The following is a 16,652-nucleotide window of genomic DNA, read 5'->3' on the forward strand; positions in this document are numbered from 1 at the left end:
AACTTTCCTAATGGATAAACATAAAATAAGAATACACTTACGGGCTATTTGAAAAACAAGCACAACAGTAAACTTCTCACCTTGTTCTTGTTGACCCATCGCTTGTGACTCTCGGAGGCCTTCTGCTTCTCTGCAGCTGATTTTCCCCAGGCGTTCTTCCCATTTGGTAACTGGAAACATGGGGGGAAAATCGGAACCACATCAGTCATTTGCTCAGGTCATGGGCGAGTCATTAGCAATAATTAATGATGTCGCTAACATGAAAATATTATCAGGTGCAATACTTTAATAACTACAACTACTGTTAGAAAGAATTCCACAATATACACAGTACTGGAAGAGATAATAATAATAATTAAATTAGAGTAACGCCTGTGGCTCATTTACTAAGTGGCTTTTAATTTTCGCTACAAGAAGTTACTTCGGTGCATGCAGCCAAGACATTTTGCGTTACTACTGAAATTCTATCTTTGTTATAAAAAACAAAACTTCCACTGAAGAAATGAAAATATCTAAAATATTAACGTTTTTATGCATATTAAGCTACGACAGTGGAAAAAAGGATTTAAAAAAAATCGGTAACGGGTTTCAACGTTTAAGGTTTCTGGAAAGTGTTCACAAGGAACATTTTAGCAATACATAAATACATATACATATATATATATATATATATATATATATATATATATATATATATATATATATATATATATATATATATACATATATATCTTCTTCTTCTATATATATATATATATATATATATATATATATATATATATATATATATATATATATATATATATATTTTCTTCTATATATATATATATATATATATATATATATATATATATATATATATATATATATAAACACACATATATATACATACATATTATGCATAATAAATTTCAAGTCATAGCATACATCATTTTCTGACAACGTATACAGTTCTTTAAGTTACCATTACTGCTGTGTTAACATACTTTTCTGTATATGTACTAGCCTTTTTTATAAACACTAGTAAATACCCAATGAAGATCCAATAGTATCCTAGCGAAGCAGCTGAGGTAGTTTATAAGAAATGAATTTCCTGGTAAGTTTTGGCGTTGAAAATATTCTTCATGTTAAGGAAAGTATAGCAAAAGTAAACAACATCGATGACATAGCACTGTTGAACGGCTTCACTTTTAATGATGTCAGTATGAAAAATTAGATGCCCTCAATACATACACACAACCACACACACATATATATATACACACATATATACACACACAATTACAGAATAATCCTCCATCAATGCAAATACAGGAAGAAATATATATGGCCGCGCTACTAAACTAAACATCATTAAGAAGATATCACTATCATAATTCTTGTCACTTTATTGATATTTATCGCAAGTACACATATTATATATATATACATATATATATATATATATATATATATATATATATATATATATATATATATATATATAATATAAATATAAATATAGACACACGTATATATACACAGCGTGTGTGTATTACATTTTACCATACTTTTATTTTTCCTTTCAGATCATGTAGCGCTAGAAAGATAGAGCCTTCTGGATCTAAGCAAGTCTCTAAAAATGAGGTTGTTAGCCCCATTCCCTTATCTTGACTTTAGCTGTCGTTGGCACCCAATCACAAGTGAGTCGACTGTTTGAGTACTGGCCAGGGTGAAGAAGGGCATAGGCTAGCAACTTATTCACAAGACATTGTGAGAACCCTAAGGCTGACAAACTCTGAGGCAACCCCTCTAAGGGGACAGGGATATATATATAGTATATATATATATATATATATATATATATATATATATATATATATATATATATATATATATATATATATATATATATATTCTCCACACATTAGTCTATATGCACATTTATACGAAGTAAATAAAGACGCATACCTATAAAGGTATACATGTATGTACTCAGGTATTTTTTACATATCTAATGACCTTAGCATGACAAGGTCGTTTTTTATTCTCTCTACTTTCGCGGAATGCCATGAATAAAAAACACAAATGTGACTTACCTAACACAATGACAATTTTCTTCCCTTCATCAATAATTATAGCCCGAGGTCCACTAAGAATACGATATATCATGGGATCTGACAGATTCAACCTTGCATAGGATATGATCACTTTTTTCATGTAATACAACTCTCCAACTTAAAATCGAAATAATTTTAGTTTTTATGCAGGTGACTTACACATCAAGGACAAATATTAGTAATATCTTTGACAAATTTCTGAAGTCATGCACAATTTACTCGCATAAATATTATAATTTATAGTTTGTAGCGCATCTATAAAATCGTAAATATGTATTTTTCAACACATTACTAAAATCCAGGAAAAATGCGCCTGTCTTTCTCCATTTTTACAGGCGTAAATATCCTCTAAATAGTATTTTTATGTCTTAATGGGTCGCGAAAGCCTGTGTAGCATTCAAGGAATGTCCCTGACATGGATGTGTTTATGTGATCGTTCGAGAAACTCACGGGCATTTTCCTGTTCAATTAATTGTATGTTTTTTTTTTAACTTTAGATGGTGACTTTTTTTTCTTCAACTTTAGATGGACTTCACGACTGTCTAATTTTATGGGGCTTTGAGGAACGTACTAGTGTTACGTAAACGTACTGTAAATAAATACTAAACGAATTTGACGATGAAAATTAAAATGACACAGCACTGCGTTTAGGGGAGTCATCTATGCCTGTGTACAATGCTGACTAAGTTTAACCACGTTTAAGCATGTTATACGATGACGCCAAAAGCAATGCAAAAGAAGTCTAAACCGTAATTAACTAAGCACTGCTCTGTACAAACTGTAAACGTTGCAAATAATGGCATATGTTAATGATGTATTAATCGTAATCTAATTAAGGTATACAATGCAATCTAACCATTGCAAGCAGAGTAGACTTAAAATGACAATGTAAGCAAACAGAATAAATTTAAAGGGAGAGAATGCTGTGCCACGTAGACAAAAAATTGTGTTCCTTTTCCGTTTACTTCGCAGTAGCGCTTTGGACACCAGGTCACTGAACGGGCGTTAGTAGCACGTACTTCTCCTCTATGAATTTTGTTACGGAGATTCTTGAAAATAAAATATGCAGCTGCGAACAATCAAATCATCTAACTCCGTACCCGGTTTCCCGTGATACATGATCACACACACACATACACACAAGCAAGGATACACTATTAATTATGTACATATTTTTGGGGGGTTTATATCCAAGGTCTTATTGTGGTGATACACGCATGGCCTCATGCGCAAGTGCGTGTACGACGGTTGTACTTGTGTAGTTATTTGTTTGTATCTAAGTAAACACGCACAACGTTTAAAAGGTATGTGTGCATGATTTTCTTTACACCACGAAAACTTCCCTTGCAGACAACATACGTTTGGAAGGCACTGCCTTGGATTCATTAAAATGATCAGTTCTTTAATTAGGAAAGATGTAAAGCTTAAAATCCAACGTTGCGTTTTCCTTCCTTATTCGTTACATTCCAATGGCATTTCTTTTAACGAAAGCAAATAAGATTTGAGCTGCTTCCTGAAGATTTGCACGTAATCATGCAAGAACGGTCATTAGTAAAACCTAAATCTTGCGCGAGCGCAAACTCACTGGCATGCAAGAATAACGTATTGGTTTCATGTAATGTACCTCATTTGCAATAGTTCACGAAAAAAAAGAACTATAAGAATGACCCAAGCTGAATTTCAAAGCGTTTGCCCAATACAAAATAAAATAAATCGAGAATCTTTTATTCATTCACCCTTTCTTTACTTCATTCACTTATTCGTGTAACAAAAACTAAACATTAAAGTACCATGAATAAGCACCTGTGATGTAGTGAGACACACGAACAACACCGAACATATCCTGAAAGGTATGGCCGCAGCATTTGCAGAGAACGATACAGTTGAACACATTGAGACCAACAAAACAAGTGGTGTTTTTTTTTGCCACCTAGTCGGTGGTTTGGCGGTACAAAAGAATGGATAGGAAAAGGCGGTCAGCTCATCCGGGGTTTTGTTTTCGCCTTCCGATGTACTGTATATCTCAGAAAGTACCAGAAGTACATGAATCTTATTTACGTCAATAACTTAATAAAGAAAACACTCTGTTAATTATTACTCTGATTTTATTTTCATCCCTAACAAGATACTGAATACCACTACCGATCAACCCGTAACTTGCCTGAATCTCATTGCAAATTTTAATAACGCACGTATTTCACACAAATTCTACAAAGCTTGAATAAAATGCAAACACTGCACGACGAAGTACATTGACATAAAATGTGAAAAGGACTACAAGACCAGTACAGAGCTTGAAAAGAGGCAGGCCAGAATGTACAATAAATCATTGCGCAGAGAAATACTGCGAGTGGAAAAAATACATGAAAATGTATTACATAACAAACGTAGAATCAAAGAGCAAGACCAAGAGAGCAACAAAAACGCGAACAACAAAAGAGGTAAATAAACACACGAAAAACCAAACAATGACAAGAGAGAAATGTCCTTATAGGCCACGCAAGGAGGAAAGGCTAATTGATATGGCTGCTGTATTTCAGATTAGACTAGATCGGGGTCGTCAAGTCAAAGGATGTGATTACTCTTGAGAACCTCTTGTAAGTAAAGCTATTAACCACCGGAGCCACCTCAAGAATGCCAGTGGTTCTTTGTTTGAAATCTATGACTTTTTATTTTGATAATCTGGCAACCGCAAAGTTTCCTGAATTAATGAAGATTACAATAAAACAACACCTTTCCTGGGTACCGACACGTAAACGCACAATAAACTCAGGAGTGGCATAAAATCCAAAAAAAATACCGTCATTATTATAATTATCTAACATAAAATACAAGGAGGCCATTTTTAATTAATATTTCTTATGGTATTTCTGGGCGAGTAGTAAATATTCCTTTTTTGTATCATTCCCGAAACATGTGATCTGCTAACGACCAAGACGATAACGAAACCCTTTTCACTACCAGACCTTGACATGTAAATGTTCCTTTTGTGCGGCACAGTGGTGCAAGGTATGATGACAAAGCCTGCAGCATTATGAATTATTCGGAGTTTCTTCCTGGGATGGAATACTGCACCATTAAGATAAAAAAAGATGAAAAAACAGGACTTGTGATATATTCTCTCTATCCTTGTTCGTATTGAATGACTGTTCTTTTCCCACTGTACGACTGTATTATTTTTATGTATAAATACACAAATAAACTTACCGCATAGCATTCGCTGAGCTGATACTTTCATATTTGTCCTTTATTTCTTGCAAAATGTTAGTTCTTGCGTTATCAACAACCTCTGCAACCACTTATTCAGCGAACTTAATACTAAATTTTTAATTACTCTCCTTATACGATAAGTGGAAGTCCGTCAGGATAAAGGCATAACAAGACTTTGAAGAAAATAGCTTCTCTATAACAAAGAATGGGAACGTACATCATAACAAATTTCTTTATAACAAGATATTTCTAAGGTTACTTCCTTATATCAATATCTACGGAAAGAAGGATAGCGTTTCCTCTTATACAGACTTCTCTTTCTTCTTTCTGAAGGGGGGGTTCTCTTATTGAAAGGGGCGTTGTGTCTATCTGGTGGGCTGTTCAGACGAACAAAATTTGGGTCTCTATCTAGAGCGACATCTTGCATGGCACTGAAAAAAGCCTTGATGGAGTTTTGCTGTTTCGGTTCGGGTTTAATTTCGTTGATAGTGACGATGTACTCCCCGTTCGATCTCGGAATTGTGGTGATATGTTCTCCTCCTCTCGGGTCTATGTGCCAGAAGAGGAGTTTCGACGTCCTCCGAGGACGAGCGTCGTCTCCCAACCAGAGGCAACGCAAGTACATGAGCAACTTTTCCCACCAGGGACGTCGCTTTCTCCTCTGGGTGATTTCGTCCAAGAGAGTCGTTGCCTCTCTCACGATGTCTCGAAATTTTTCAGTTAAAGGTTCCTCTTCTTCTTCTACATTGCTCGTTATCTCAGCCTCACCCTGACTGCCGTTAGTGTTGTTGTTTTGTTCCAGTCCTGCATCGCTGGGACATTTGTTAATCTGCGAAGTGGAAGGTCCCCCTATCTCGTTGCTGCTCCTTGCCACGGCAAATGTCCGCATAGGAAGGTGTTCTCCAGATGCATTTTCTTGGTGATAATGTTCCAATACAGGCGCTACCGTTGCCCTGCGATGCAATTTTCGCAACTGGCTGAATTTGGTAAGTTTAGGCGATGCCACTACAACCGATGGCTGTTCGCGCCTTCCAGAGCTGCCACTGGCATCTCGTCCGTGGTCGTCGTAGTCCTCGGGGTCAGAGTTCACCCCGAAATTTCGGTAGCCCCTTCCTGGGGAACTACAGTATTCGTCACAGTCGTCAGAATCCGAATTTCTCCGGTACTTGTAATGATAATCCCATTTCTTTTGTTTCTCTCGGTAAGCCTGATAATCGGACGTGTCCGAACTCCTCCTTTGCTTCCGGACTGCCACCAACCTGACTTCCTTATGCCCTTTGGGAGGAACTGGGTATATCGGGGGGTTCTCCTGGGCCTCACTGGCCGGTCGGGAGTGAGGCTTTTGATTCTCCATGGAGGGAGAACACTGTGCGTACATAGTATGTCGGGAAGGGCGAAAATGTCAGGCTTTGTAAGCATGGCTGAACTCCTTTAGCAAGGCCTAAACACTTGTAATTCATGATGTTCTTTCATCCGTTCTCTACGAGAGTGAATCCTTGTCGCACCATCAGGTAGTCCGTTCGATGGGAGTCTTCATTTCTGATTCACTGTCGTGATGTGACAGACAAATGGCTACCATACTTCACGCACTCCGACGAGGGAGCTCATTATTTTCTAATTAGGCGCTATATGCCAATAACCGACTCTGGTGACATGGCTCATAAGTCGTCCTCTAATTCATGGAAAATAATTCGTTAACAATGATCTTAGTGACCTTCAGTCTTAATATGAATGTGAACATTGCAGTAATTATTAAATAAATTACTCTTCGGTATTACGGATTACTTTATTTTGCATGTTTGCAGTGTCTTGATATGGTGTGTAAATGGCTTACAATTGGTATAATATACCACTTCCTTCGACGTCATTATATACCACATATACAATAATAAGTATTCTCACAATATGTTTGGATTTAAATTAACCGACGTCATTCGATTTTCAAATGGAAGTCACAAAACTAAAATATAAAATGACTCAATCGTTTCACTTTTCAGCTCCCACAAATTATTTCTCATGTTAAAACAACTACAGCAGTACGACACAGAACGTCCCCGTTAACTGTTGGCACTGGAATGAGCGTTACTGTTCGCTGCTGGCACCACAGTGCGTGTGCCAACACTAACTATTCCAGAGCAAGCCTTCCGGTTGCCCGGTGAACCGGCAGTGGCCAGCGGTCAGGCGCATGGGTGCAGAGTAAAAGTACGGTGCCGCTTCTCTTGTGAGCAGAGGCTCGGCAACTGTTACGATTCGCCGTCTCGGGAGCATTCGATTCTGCGAATCCCTTTCAGAGTTGAAAAACTAGGTTAAGGTCATACAGCTATTATTCCGACTTCATTCACAAGCAAATTTACCTTTAATAAGACCACTACCTGTAAAGCCTCGTCAAATTCTACACTGAATTTTAAGGGGCCACGCTGCCGTGAACTTTGTAAAATCGCAGAATTTTGTATACTGTAATGAAGATTTTTAAAAAATTTCGCTTATTTCTGGAATAAAAGCTCTACCTACATTATAATAGGGTTCCCCTCCTTTACTCTCTCTCTTTTTCTTTCTTAGTGATTCCCCACCCCACTTTCTCTCTCTCTTCTTTCTTAGCGATGACTACATCTGAACTATATATATAATCCCCTCTTAAAACTGCAAATAATTTTTCAATATCTGTATCTCCATATTAATTATTATCCCCGATGTTGGAGGGAAAACACACGCATATGTTTGCGTGCCACATACGTACACGCACACCACAAAGTTGTGCCCTTATGGGCCAACACCACAAAATATTCATACATCTGGGCCTTCGTATGCTTCCATAATCTTTAAAATTTATATATCAAAGTACAAGTGTTGTAATTATCTGCATGTGCTGGCCATCTCGTATAAGAAAGACATTAAATTGCAAGTCTGAAATTGGACTGCTGTATCAGGGAATTAGGAATAAAGAATTATTGGCTATTTCTTGCTAGCATAATAACCAATACGAAAACCCAGCCATTTCTATACCAAGATTAAGACTTATACTCTTCAACTTTTTCATAGGATTTAAAGTACCTTGGAATTAGAAGGAATTCAGATTCCAAAGAGTTCAACTTTTTTCATAGGATTTACAGTACCTGGGAATTAGAAGGAATTCAGATTCCGAAGAGTCTAGTGTAACTTTTAGTTGTTTTGATATCTTTATCAATTACGAAAAATAAAGAAAAACACAGGCAAACGCGGGGAATTCGTAAACAAACTGCTGTTCCACGTGCTGAAGAGCGCACCTACGCACAAAAGCATGCATGCAATGCGACATGGTTCCGTCGAATCATTGTGTCAACACAGTAACGCATTGTTCGCCAATAATCTACATGAGTCTTTATCCGGCCGATGACATTGGTCCTTTTCACAAATACTGCTGAGTGTTAATAGAACGCTAACCGCATTCCCCATCAATTCGCAAGGAGGGGGAAGAGGGTAGCACCACCTGCTCCCATTTTGCCCACGGAACCCGTGGCAAACATGAAACGACACTAATTTGTGGAACAGGATCAATACAACGAGTATTTGGTGATCTTTACAATTTCGGAGAAGTTTAATTTACACTACCTGATTTATTTCTTCCTATTCACCGACATAATTCTTTACATTACATAACTTATTTCTTCTTATTCTCCAACAGACTTCTTGAAAATCTTTCATAAAGGACTTATCGAGAAATCGGAGGCCAAAGTTTTAATAAATTATGAAAAGGAGGTAAATAATAGATGACTAAATGGATAAATACACTGGAAAATTATCAACAATGAAATAGTCATCATCGAGAGGGTCGTAGAAGTGAACAGAGAACGAAAAATGCCCGAAGATAACATCAGAGGAAAGTAAAACTAAGAAAATATAAAAATACGGAGAAAATAATGACTTCCCCTGTTGACAGAAACGTCTTGGGTGTGTCATTTTCCCAAGATAAATATTGAAAGAATAAGTCCCAACAGAAAATCTTCCCGTGCAAAGCCTCGTAATCAATCCCAGACTTTATGGCTATTGATTAGGAAATATATTTGCATTTGTCACAATTACGTACAAACAACAGGCGATATATCATAAACCGGAACAGCAGTCGCCACCGGCAGCAAGAAAAAATACGAGAAAATAAATGAGGCGGGTCACATCAATATAATTATACATTTATTCGGACCAAACACAAAAGCACGCGTACGGAGGGAATTGCCACGCAATCAGGTATGCATCAAAATTGTTCTTATATACGGCGGCGTTATGTATTTGTCCGCGTGGTAATAGGAACGAATGTCTCGAACGGCGCGGCTATTCATAATCTACAGTGCTGGGAACTGGAGAATATTTACGGAAGCAGAGCAAGTGAAAATAACAATGTAATGTCAATTACGGCGAGCAGCTATTTCCACTACTCGACTTTCATAGCCTTCTAAAAAAAAGGGGGGGGAGGGAGGGAGTGGTTGAAGTCATTAATAGTTCAATCCTCATTACGAGGCACCGTGTGTTATTGGCATCTACCTGCCCGAAAAAGAAGTCTCTCGGCAGGTATAACATTATACATACAAAAATACCAGGAAGTCGAGTATCCTAAAAGGATGAAACAATGCGCAAAGATGAAATGTTCGTACGGAGAATAAAAGTTTAAAAACTGTAAAAGATAGAATCACGCAAGTAACAAAAGCTACACATACTGTAAGTACTTCACACTGATGTTCCGGGAATTTATATAAAAGAGAGTGAAAGAGAGTAGAGTTAAAAGCACACCGATATGTAAAATACTCATAGTATCGCTTAATGTGACAACTGTAGCATGCTAACGGAGTGGCATATAATGTATGCGTAACTTGAATTTTGAAGTAACATATAAACATTTACCACTTGTACAAAAACAATATCTTATATTATCCATCGACTAACACAGTGTACATATGTTAGATGTTTCGCACATCACTTCCAAACCATCTTCAAAGTCCTGGAATATATTTTTGCGGAATAACATACTGTTACTCATGTTAGACGTAGCTTCGGATCACAAAATCGTGGTCCCCTCAAGTTGCCTCGTACTTAAACTGTCCCTGTCTTTCCCCTTATACGAACTGGAAGACAGAACTTGCCGGCTACCTTCCCAAGGTCTCCTCGAATTTTGGACAACAAAATGCGGAGAGAAATATTTCCAGTCTGCACGAAGGATTACAGAACACTGCCTCATTATGGGTTGGCAAGCTCAAGTCTAAGTCTTCTCTCAGGACTGTTGACTTATGCGTATGTATCACATATATTAATATACAACGATGCTCACATACGCATAACTAGACACACACACATATATATCAAATATATATATTATGTGTGTCTAGTTATATATACGAACTATTGTTCACGGAGTTATATATAGTCAAAGGAGCTGACAAACGCTCATTTAGAAAACCACAAACCATTACGTATAAGGGACCGTGTGCATTAAATTTCTCTCGCTATCATTATATGTGTTTTCGTGTGATACCAAGAGCGCCTTTTGCATATTTGATGGCAGGGCGATCCTTGAGGAACACTGCTGGTATGTTCTAGACCTTGCGTGATCAATAACGGGCTTCGTGGCAGAGGCGTACAATTCACCTGTGAGCGTTCCCCAGGTAAGAGTGATATAAAATTACCTGTTTGTACTGTGTGGGTGGGGCATAAGGTGTGGTCCATGTGCAGGGAATTAGCTGGGGCAAGAAAAATGGTCGGAGGTAAGGGAGGGGTAATACGGGTCTGTAAACATAAAATGAGATGCATAACTTTGATAACAATACACGCTGGCACAGGCGGAGTTAGTGTTACCGTTACCAATGGTTTTACTGCTCCTTTAAAAAATAAAAAATCTGAAGATCAAATTTATACGTATATTTTTCATAATACAAAAAAAAAAGAGTAGCTGATTATACTCATTAGTATAACAAGGAAGTTAAATATTCACAAATAACCCCACGGCATCGATATGTCCAGCCATTAGGAATTTAACAAATGAGTTACGGAATGGAGGCCCCTCGTCACCCTCCGTAATTGTAACTAAGTAACGAGGCAGCCACACACGCAACAGCTTCGAGGCAAGCAAAGTGTGTCACCACATCGCCTCTGGATGTAAATCAAAGATAAAAAATCCATATGCAACGACCTTGATTATCCGGTCATTACTTCAATTAACGTTTTGTGTGAGAGAGAGAGAGAGAGAGAGAGAGAGAGAGAGAGAGAGAGAGACCTTCAAGTATCTTATTAGAGTACATGATCATAGACAATGGCAGTGCCAATAAACATTCTATTGATCTCATTTTCATACCCATTTACAACAATGGATATGGACAAAATCCAGGTTTAAAAATTTACGACTATATTCTCATAAGTCCACAAACTCTATTGAAACAAACGCGAAAAACTTCGGCCTGTTTGGCGTCTTGTAGTTCACTCTTGGAGAAAAAACTGAAAAACAAACGAAATTCTAATTGGTTCAACAATTTTCCCGCTGTAGATTTTCTTCCTTCTGGGCAAAGAAAAGTATTAAATATTTACTGACTTTCTAACTTTACAACCGAATTAACATGGAGAAGGAGAATACTGCAACCTTTTCATCTATTGCTGTTCCTAAATTTATTTGTACAGGGCATAACAATATTTACTAAACAAAATATTACACATTGCAACAGAAAAATCTGGCTACATCATTCAGGGTTCAACTTGAATGTAAACTTCTATTTAGAAAATATGTATGGCATTATCATGACGATTACTTTTGATTAGACGGTACATTTCGAATTTAGTATTTACGATTTCGCTGATTCCAAGAAATTTCGGTGGTAAAATGGCAAGAAAACGTGCTCCAGCATTCAACAATTTTGAATTCTAGAATGTACAAACAAAAACAACATTCCTTCTCACCTAAAAGCCGAGTTAAATTCTATTTTTCAATGCCAAATAGCTTGTATCAAATCCTCGCTGTTGATACACAAATATTTACCTCATCCGATAAATTTAGTAAAAAAAAAAAGTGGATTTATGATACAACACAAAAGTAAATTCGAAATAATTTATTTTGCAATATTGTTCAAACACCACTCGTCACATAAGCCCCAGAACACCAATGCGGCAAAGACCTTGCCGGGGAAGGCCAACCTCAGCGTCACCAGATCCACTTATAATAACCTTCTCTCACATATCGGCAAGATTTTATTTTCCCACTTAGCGTGGGTGGACGAATGGAACTCAGATTTTATAACCTGACATATTAGCATTCAGGCAAAGTGTACAACTCGAACCAAATGTTCAATTCGAGTAAAGTGGTCAATTGCACTCTGTCAAAAGACCCTCCATTACCTGAGAAAAACATCTCTGCGGCGTCATGTCGTAAACATCCTAATAAATCTATAATCAAGCACAAATCTGACGAATCGCGTGATTTCCCAGGACGGTTTCTACATCCATTAAAACTTGAATGCAACGTGGACGTGTACTGGTACGATAATCGCCCCAACCATCGTTTCTAGAGAAAATTAAAGAGCATAAAAATGCTCAAAATAGACTGATTGTGAACACCTGGAAGATAATGGACGTCAGTCCTAATACTTGATTTGAAAAGAATATAATCTCGAGGAATCTGAGAGAGAGAGAGAGAGAGAGAGAGAGAGAGAGAGAGAGAGAGAGAGGATAAAAATGTCTAGAATTTCTGCCCTGCGCATACATGCAGTGATGTTTTGTAAACAATTCCTCTAAACGTCAGGTAAAGCTTATAAGGAACCAGCAAAAGCTTCATTCCATTGTTACCAAGAATACCCAAAATAGCATTCATATATTGAGGAGAGAGAGAGAGAGAGAGAGAGAGAGAGAGAGAGAGAATATTTTGTTAAAACGTCTAAAATATGTATCAACTAACCGGGAATCAAGAATCGTAATACCGTTTTCTATTCCTTCACACCAATTAATAATAATTCTGGGAGTTTTTTACCATTAAGGCATTTGCACACGAGAAAGTTATTTACACAGTTCGAGAACATACACGTACTAACAAGTAAATGTCTGCAAAGACTCCTAACAAGTAGGAGTCTTTGCATATATATGTCGACAATATTTCAAACTTATAAAGTGAGTAACAGTGAAAATTTATGCGTGTTCTCATGAATATGTATTTTAAACATTCAGATACAATGCATTCAAGCATACACTCAAGCATACACGCAAGCACATACATTTTTCACACACACATTATACAGTATATATAAATACATAAGACTTACACGCATAGACACACGTATACCGATAAGTCCTTTTCCATAAGATGGACGAGGGACCGCTGTGACGTTCATTCTTATGCTACTAAATCAGGATGGCCCTACATGCTGGAAAATTTGGCATCATAATTCATTTTATGGACTTAAACTGGTTCCAGAAAAGACAACAAATCCTTAATCACGGATAAAGAGAAAGGCTCCGTTATCAATTTAGTTTAATGGCAACGTTTCCACTTCTAGAATTAGGAATGTTGCCAGTTTAAAAACAATATGATGTCGGAAGCTCATTCTCTAAATGGAATGAATATGGCAAACCACTAATTCGAGGAAGAATATACTTCACAAACTCAATAAAACATCACCGGTAGTGAAACGTGACTAGTCCAAACTGTCTATGAAATATACTCTCTTCCTTGAATAATTAGAATTAAGTTTTCAGCACCAAAGTCCACGAGACTAAATGCTGCACAGGACACAGCGGAGAAAATAAAGGATATTTACTTCATATAACAATACTGTAACAAAAATTAGTTGTCATTATAAATGCGTCTGCCACACGAGATAATACCACGAGATAAAAAAAGGTAACGTTCAAGTAATCAGGCTGTAACCTATTGGTAATATTCAGGAGTAAACTCTCACGTACTTACAGAAAAACAAAATTCCATGACCTTCGCTGGAGCGCAAAAACCGAAGTTTTTTTCAATGCCGAGAATATTAATAAATAAATGAAGCCCACTTTAACGCTAAACCTTCTAATCATTAATAACGCCTTTGGGTCAAACGTTTCTATACAAAATTACGTCTCGCAACAGGACGAACAAACATCACACATTTTCGAGAAATAACATCGATAAACAAAACATTATTTATACATTAAAATAATACTGATTCATACACACGAAAAACAAATTAAGAGTACCTATTCATCATTTTGAAAATAAAAATCCTACTTATTCTTTTTTTTTTTTTTTGAGAAGCAATGTTGAACAAAATAGGAAGGAAAAAGTAGTCAAAGCAAATGAAATTCCAAAACAAGCACTTCTTCGTGATGTGAAAGCTTTTGCGGACTCCTATTTCTCTTTTATAAGGTTACAAGCATCTTCCAAAAATAGATGGGGTCCTCTTCCTTTTCCACTTGTGGTCTTACTAAAGAAAAATATAGGAAGGATTCCAAAAGATGTCCGGTTGTGAGTTTTGGACTTAGTTGCTCTTTTCTACAAATCAGTTTTCCACTACTTCTTTAATAATAATAGTAATACTTTATACATACATATATATATACATTATATATATATATATATATATATATATATATATATATATATATATATATATATATATATATATATATACAGTATACACACATATACATATACGGAAATAACGCCTATATTCTAGTCGACATTTTCTAAGCTACACTGCATTTACAAACTATACAATTAGCAATCATGAAAGATACATCTTCAATTACCATATTTACGACTGCATGTGATGAATTTGTGAAGCAGCCAGTTAGCGGATAATTATGTTAAAAACACCAGTGTCCTGGTGATTACTTTAATAGGGTTCCGAATTACAAATATGTAAGGCTATGAATTACCCCATTAACGTCAGCTTCATAAAAGCAGTTTAAATGGTGAATATATTCTAAGAATGACAACAATAATGCAGTAATTAATTTCATATAAAAAATCCTTAATCGCTTGTTCTAGATGTTCATTTAATCGCGTAATCACATCTTAAATCAACGCCATCTTATTAACCATGCATAAACCGAATCTTTTCATGAGGAAAAATATTTCCACTCATTAGTTTAATAAAACGAAGACTTTCTACTGTAGGTCGACAGCGAGTTATTTTTCCTGACCGTGGCAAACATATAGCGAAGGCGTTGCGTGGGTGAGCCCAACCACCCAAATGTGATCGTAACAGACTTTAAAAGCAATCGCTTTTTTAAAAGCCGGTGTTAATCAGAATTTGACGAGCACGAGACGCACTCTCATCCTCACTGACGAGAAGCGGTCATCTGTTTTTAGCTTAACAGATAAAATTGATTGATAAAAGGGATTTCGTAAATTTAGCAAACTCAGAAATGAATAAAGTGAAAAACTACAAATTCAAACGAGTTTTTAGTATATAGAAATAAAACACAACACAAACTCTAAGGAAAACTGTATGGTTGCTTTCAACTGAGCGGCTTGATTCTACATTGAAATGTCAAATTCCAATGAAGTAATAAGAAAGATTGATTACTAAAACATTCCTTTTATTAATCTAAGTATCTAATTTTTTTTTCTTTCTATACGTACGTGCGAATAATAAATATGTTCAGATCTGAGGACACTAACCACCTTACAATTAAATTAAATCTGGCTCCAAAAATACTTCTTCATTCTAACATTCATAAAACGGTAAGAGGCAACGGAGGCTAATGATATATAATTACGTATAACTCGTATGCGGCTAATTTTAGGATGGCAAACACCACCGCTCTTTGTAACATGTTAAGGATCTTCCAGTGGAAAGCCTGTCGCAACCTATAATCCAACTCTGAGGTCTCGAAGGCTCTTTTCTATCAAACTAATTAATTTCGATATATTCTTTATTATATTAGGGTATTCACGTGCAATTAGATAACGTGATTGTGTACATATTTCGAACTACTTTCCAGTTATGTTGCGGAGTTTATACATACGCTTCCCGTATGAATAAATTTCTGTTTACTAACACTAAAAAAGAATTTGCGAACAAACGCACCAACAAAATTTAGTTTCTGAATGATGAATAATGCTCCGACGATTTGAAGAAACCCTTTCAAAGCAACGGCCTATATCTTTTTATTTTACCCTCAAAACCTTGGAACAGAGAAATGGTAGAGAATTTACAATAAAAGTATTGGTATTTAAAAACGAACTGTTACAGGGTAAGAGGCTATAAACACTATTAATTATTGTAATGACGTTACGTTAAGTAAGATCGCTAGGGTTTGGACACCACAACACGTTTCAAATTCATATAGAGTGGTCTACTGCTTGTCTTAGCTTCTTTTAGAATTTTAGCAGCACTGTCAAAAATTGCCATT

At 36.4% G+C, this 16,652-nt stretch overlaps 1 protein-coding gene across 12 annotated transcripts in view; it reads right to left on the minus strand.

The window, feature by feature from the left end:
- LOC136836438 (uncharacterized) overlaps positions 1 to 16,652 on the minus strand; it is a 527,535-nt gene that overhangs the window by 48,812 nt on the left and 462,071 nt on the right. For all 12 annotated transcript variants that reach the window (XM_067100681.1, XM_067100688.1, XM_067100680.1 and 9 more), the window contains one exon: positions 81 to 170. In XM_067100681.1, the coding sequence (XP_066956782.1) occupies positions 81 to 170 (90 nt within the window). The remainder of the gene's footprint in view (positions 1 to 80; positions 171 to 16,652) is intronic.

Source organism: Macrobrachium rosenbergii, chromosome 56 (genome assembly GCF_040412425.1).
Source record: "Macrobrachium rosenbergii isolate ZJJX-2024 chromosome 56, ASM4041242v1, whole genome shotgun sequence".
Classification (NCBI taxonomy): Eukaryota; Metazoa; Arthropoda; class Malacostraca; order Decapoda; family Palaemonidae; genus Macrobrachium; species Macrobrachium rosenbergii.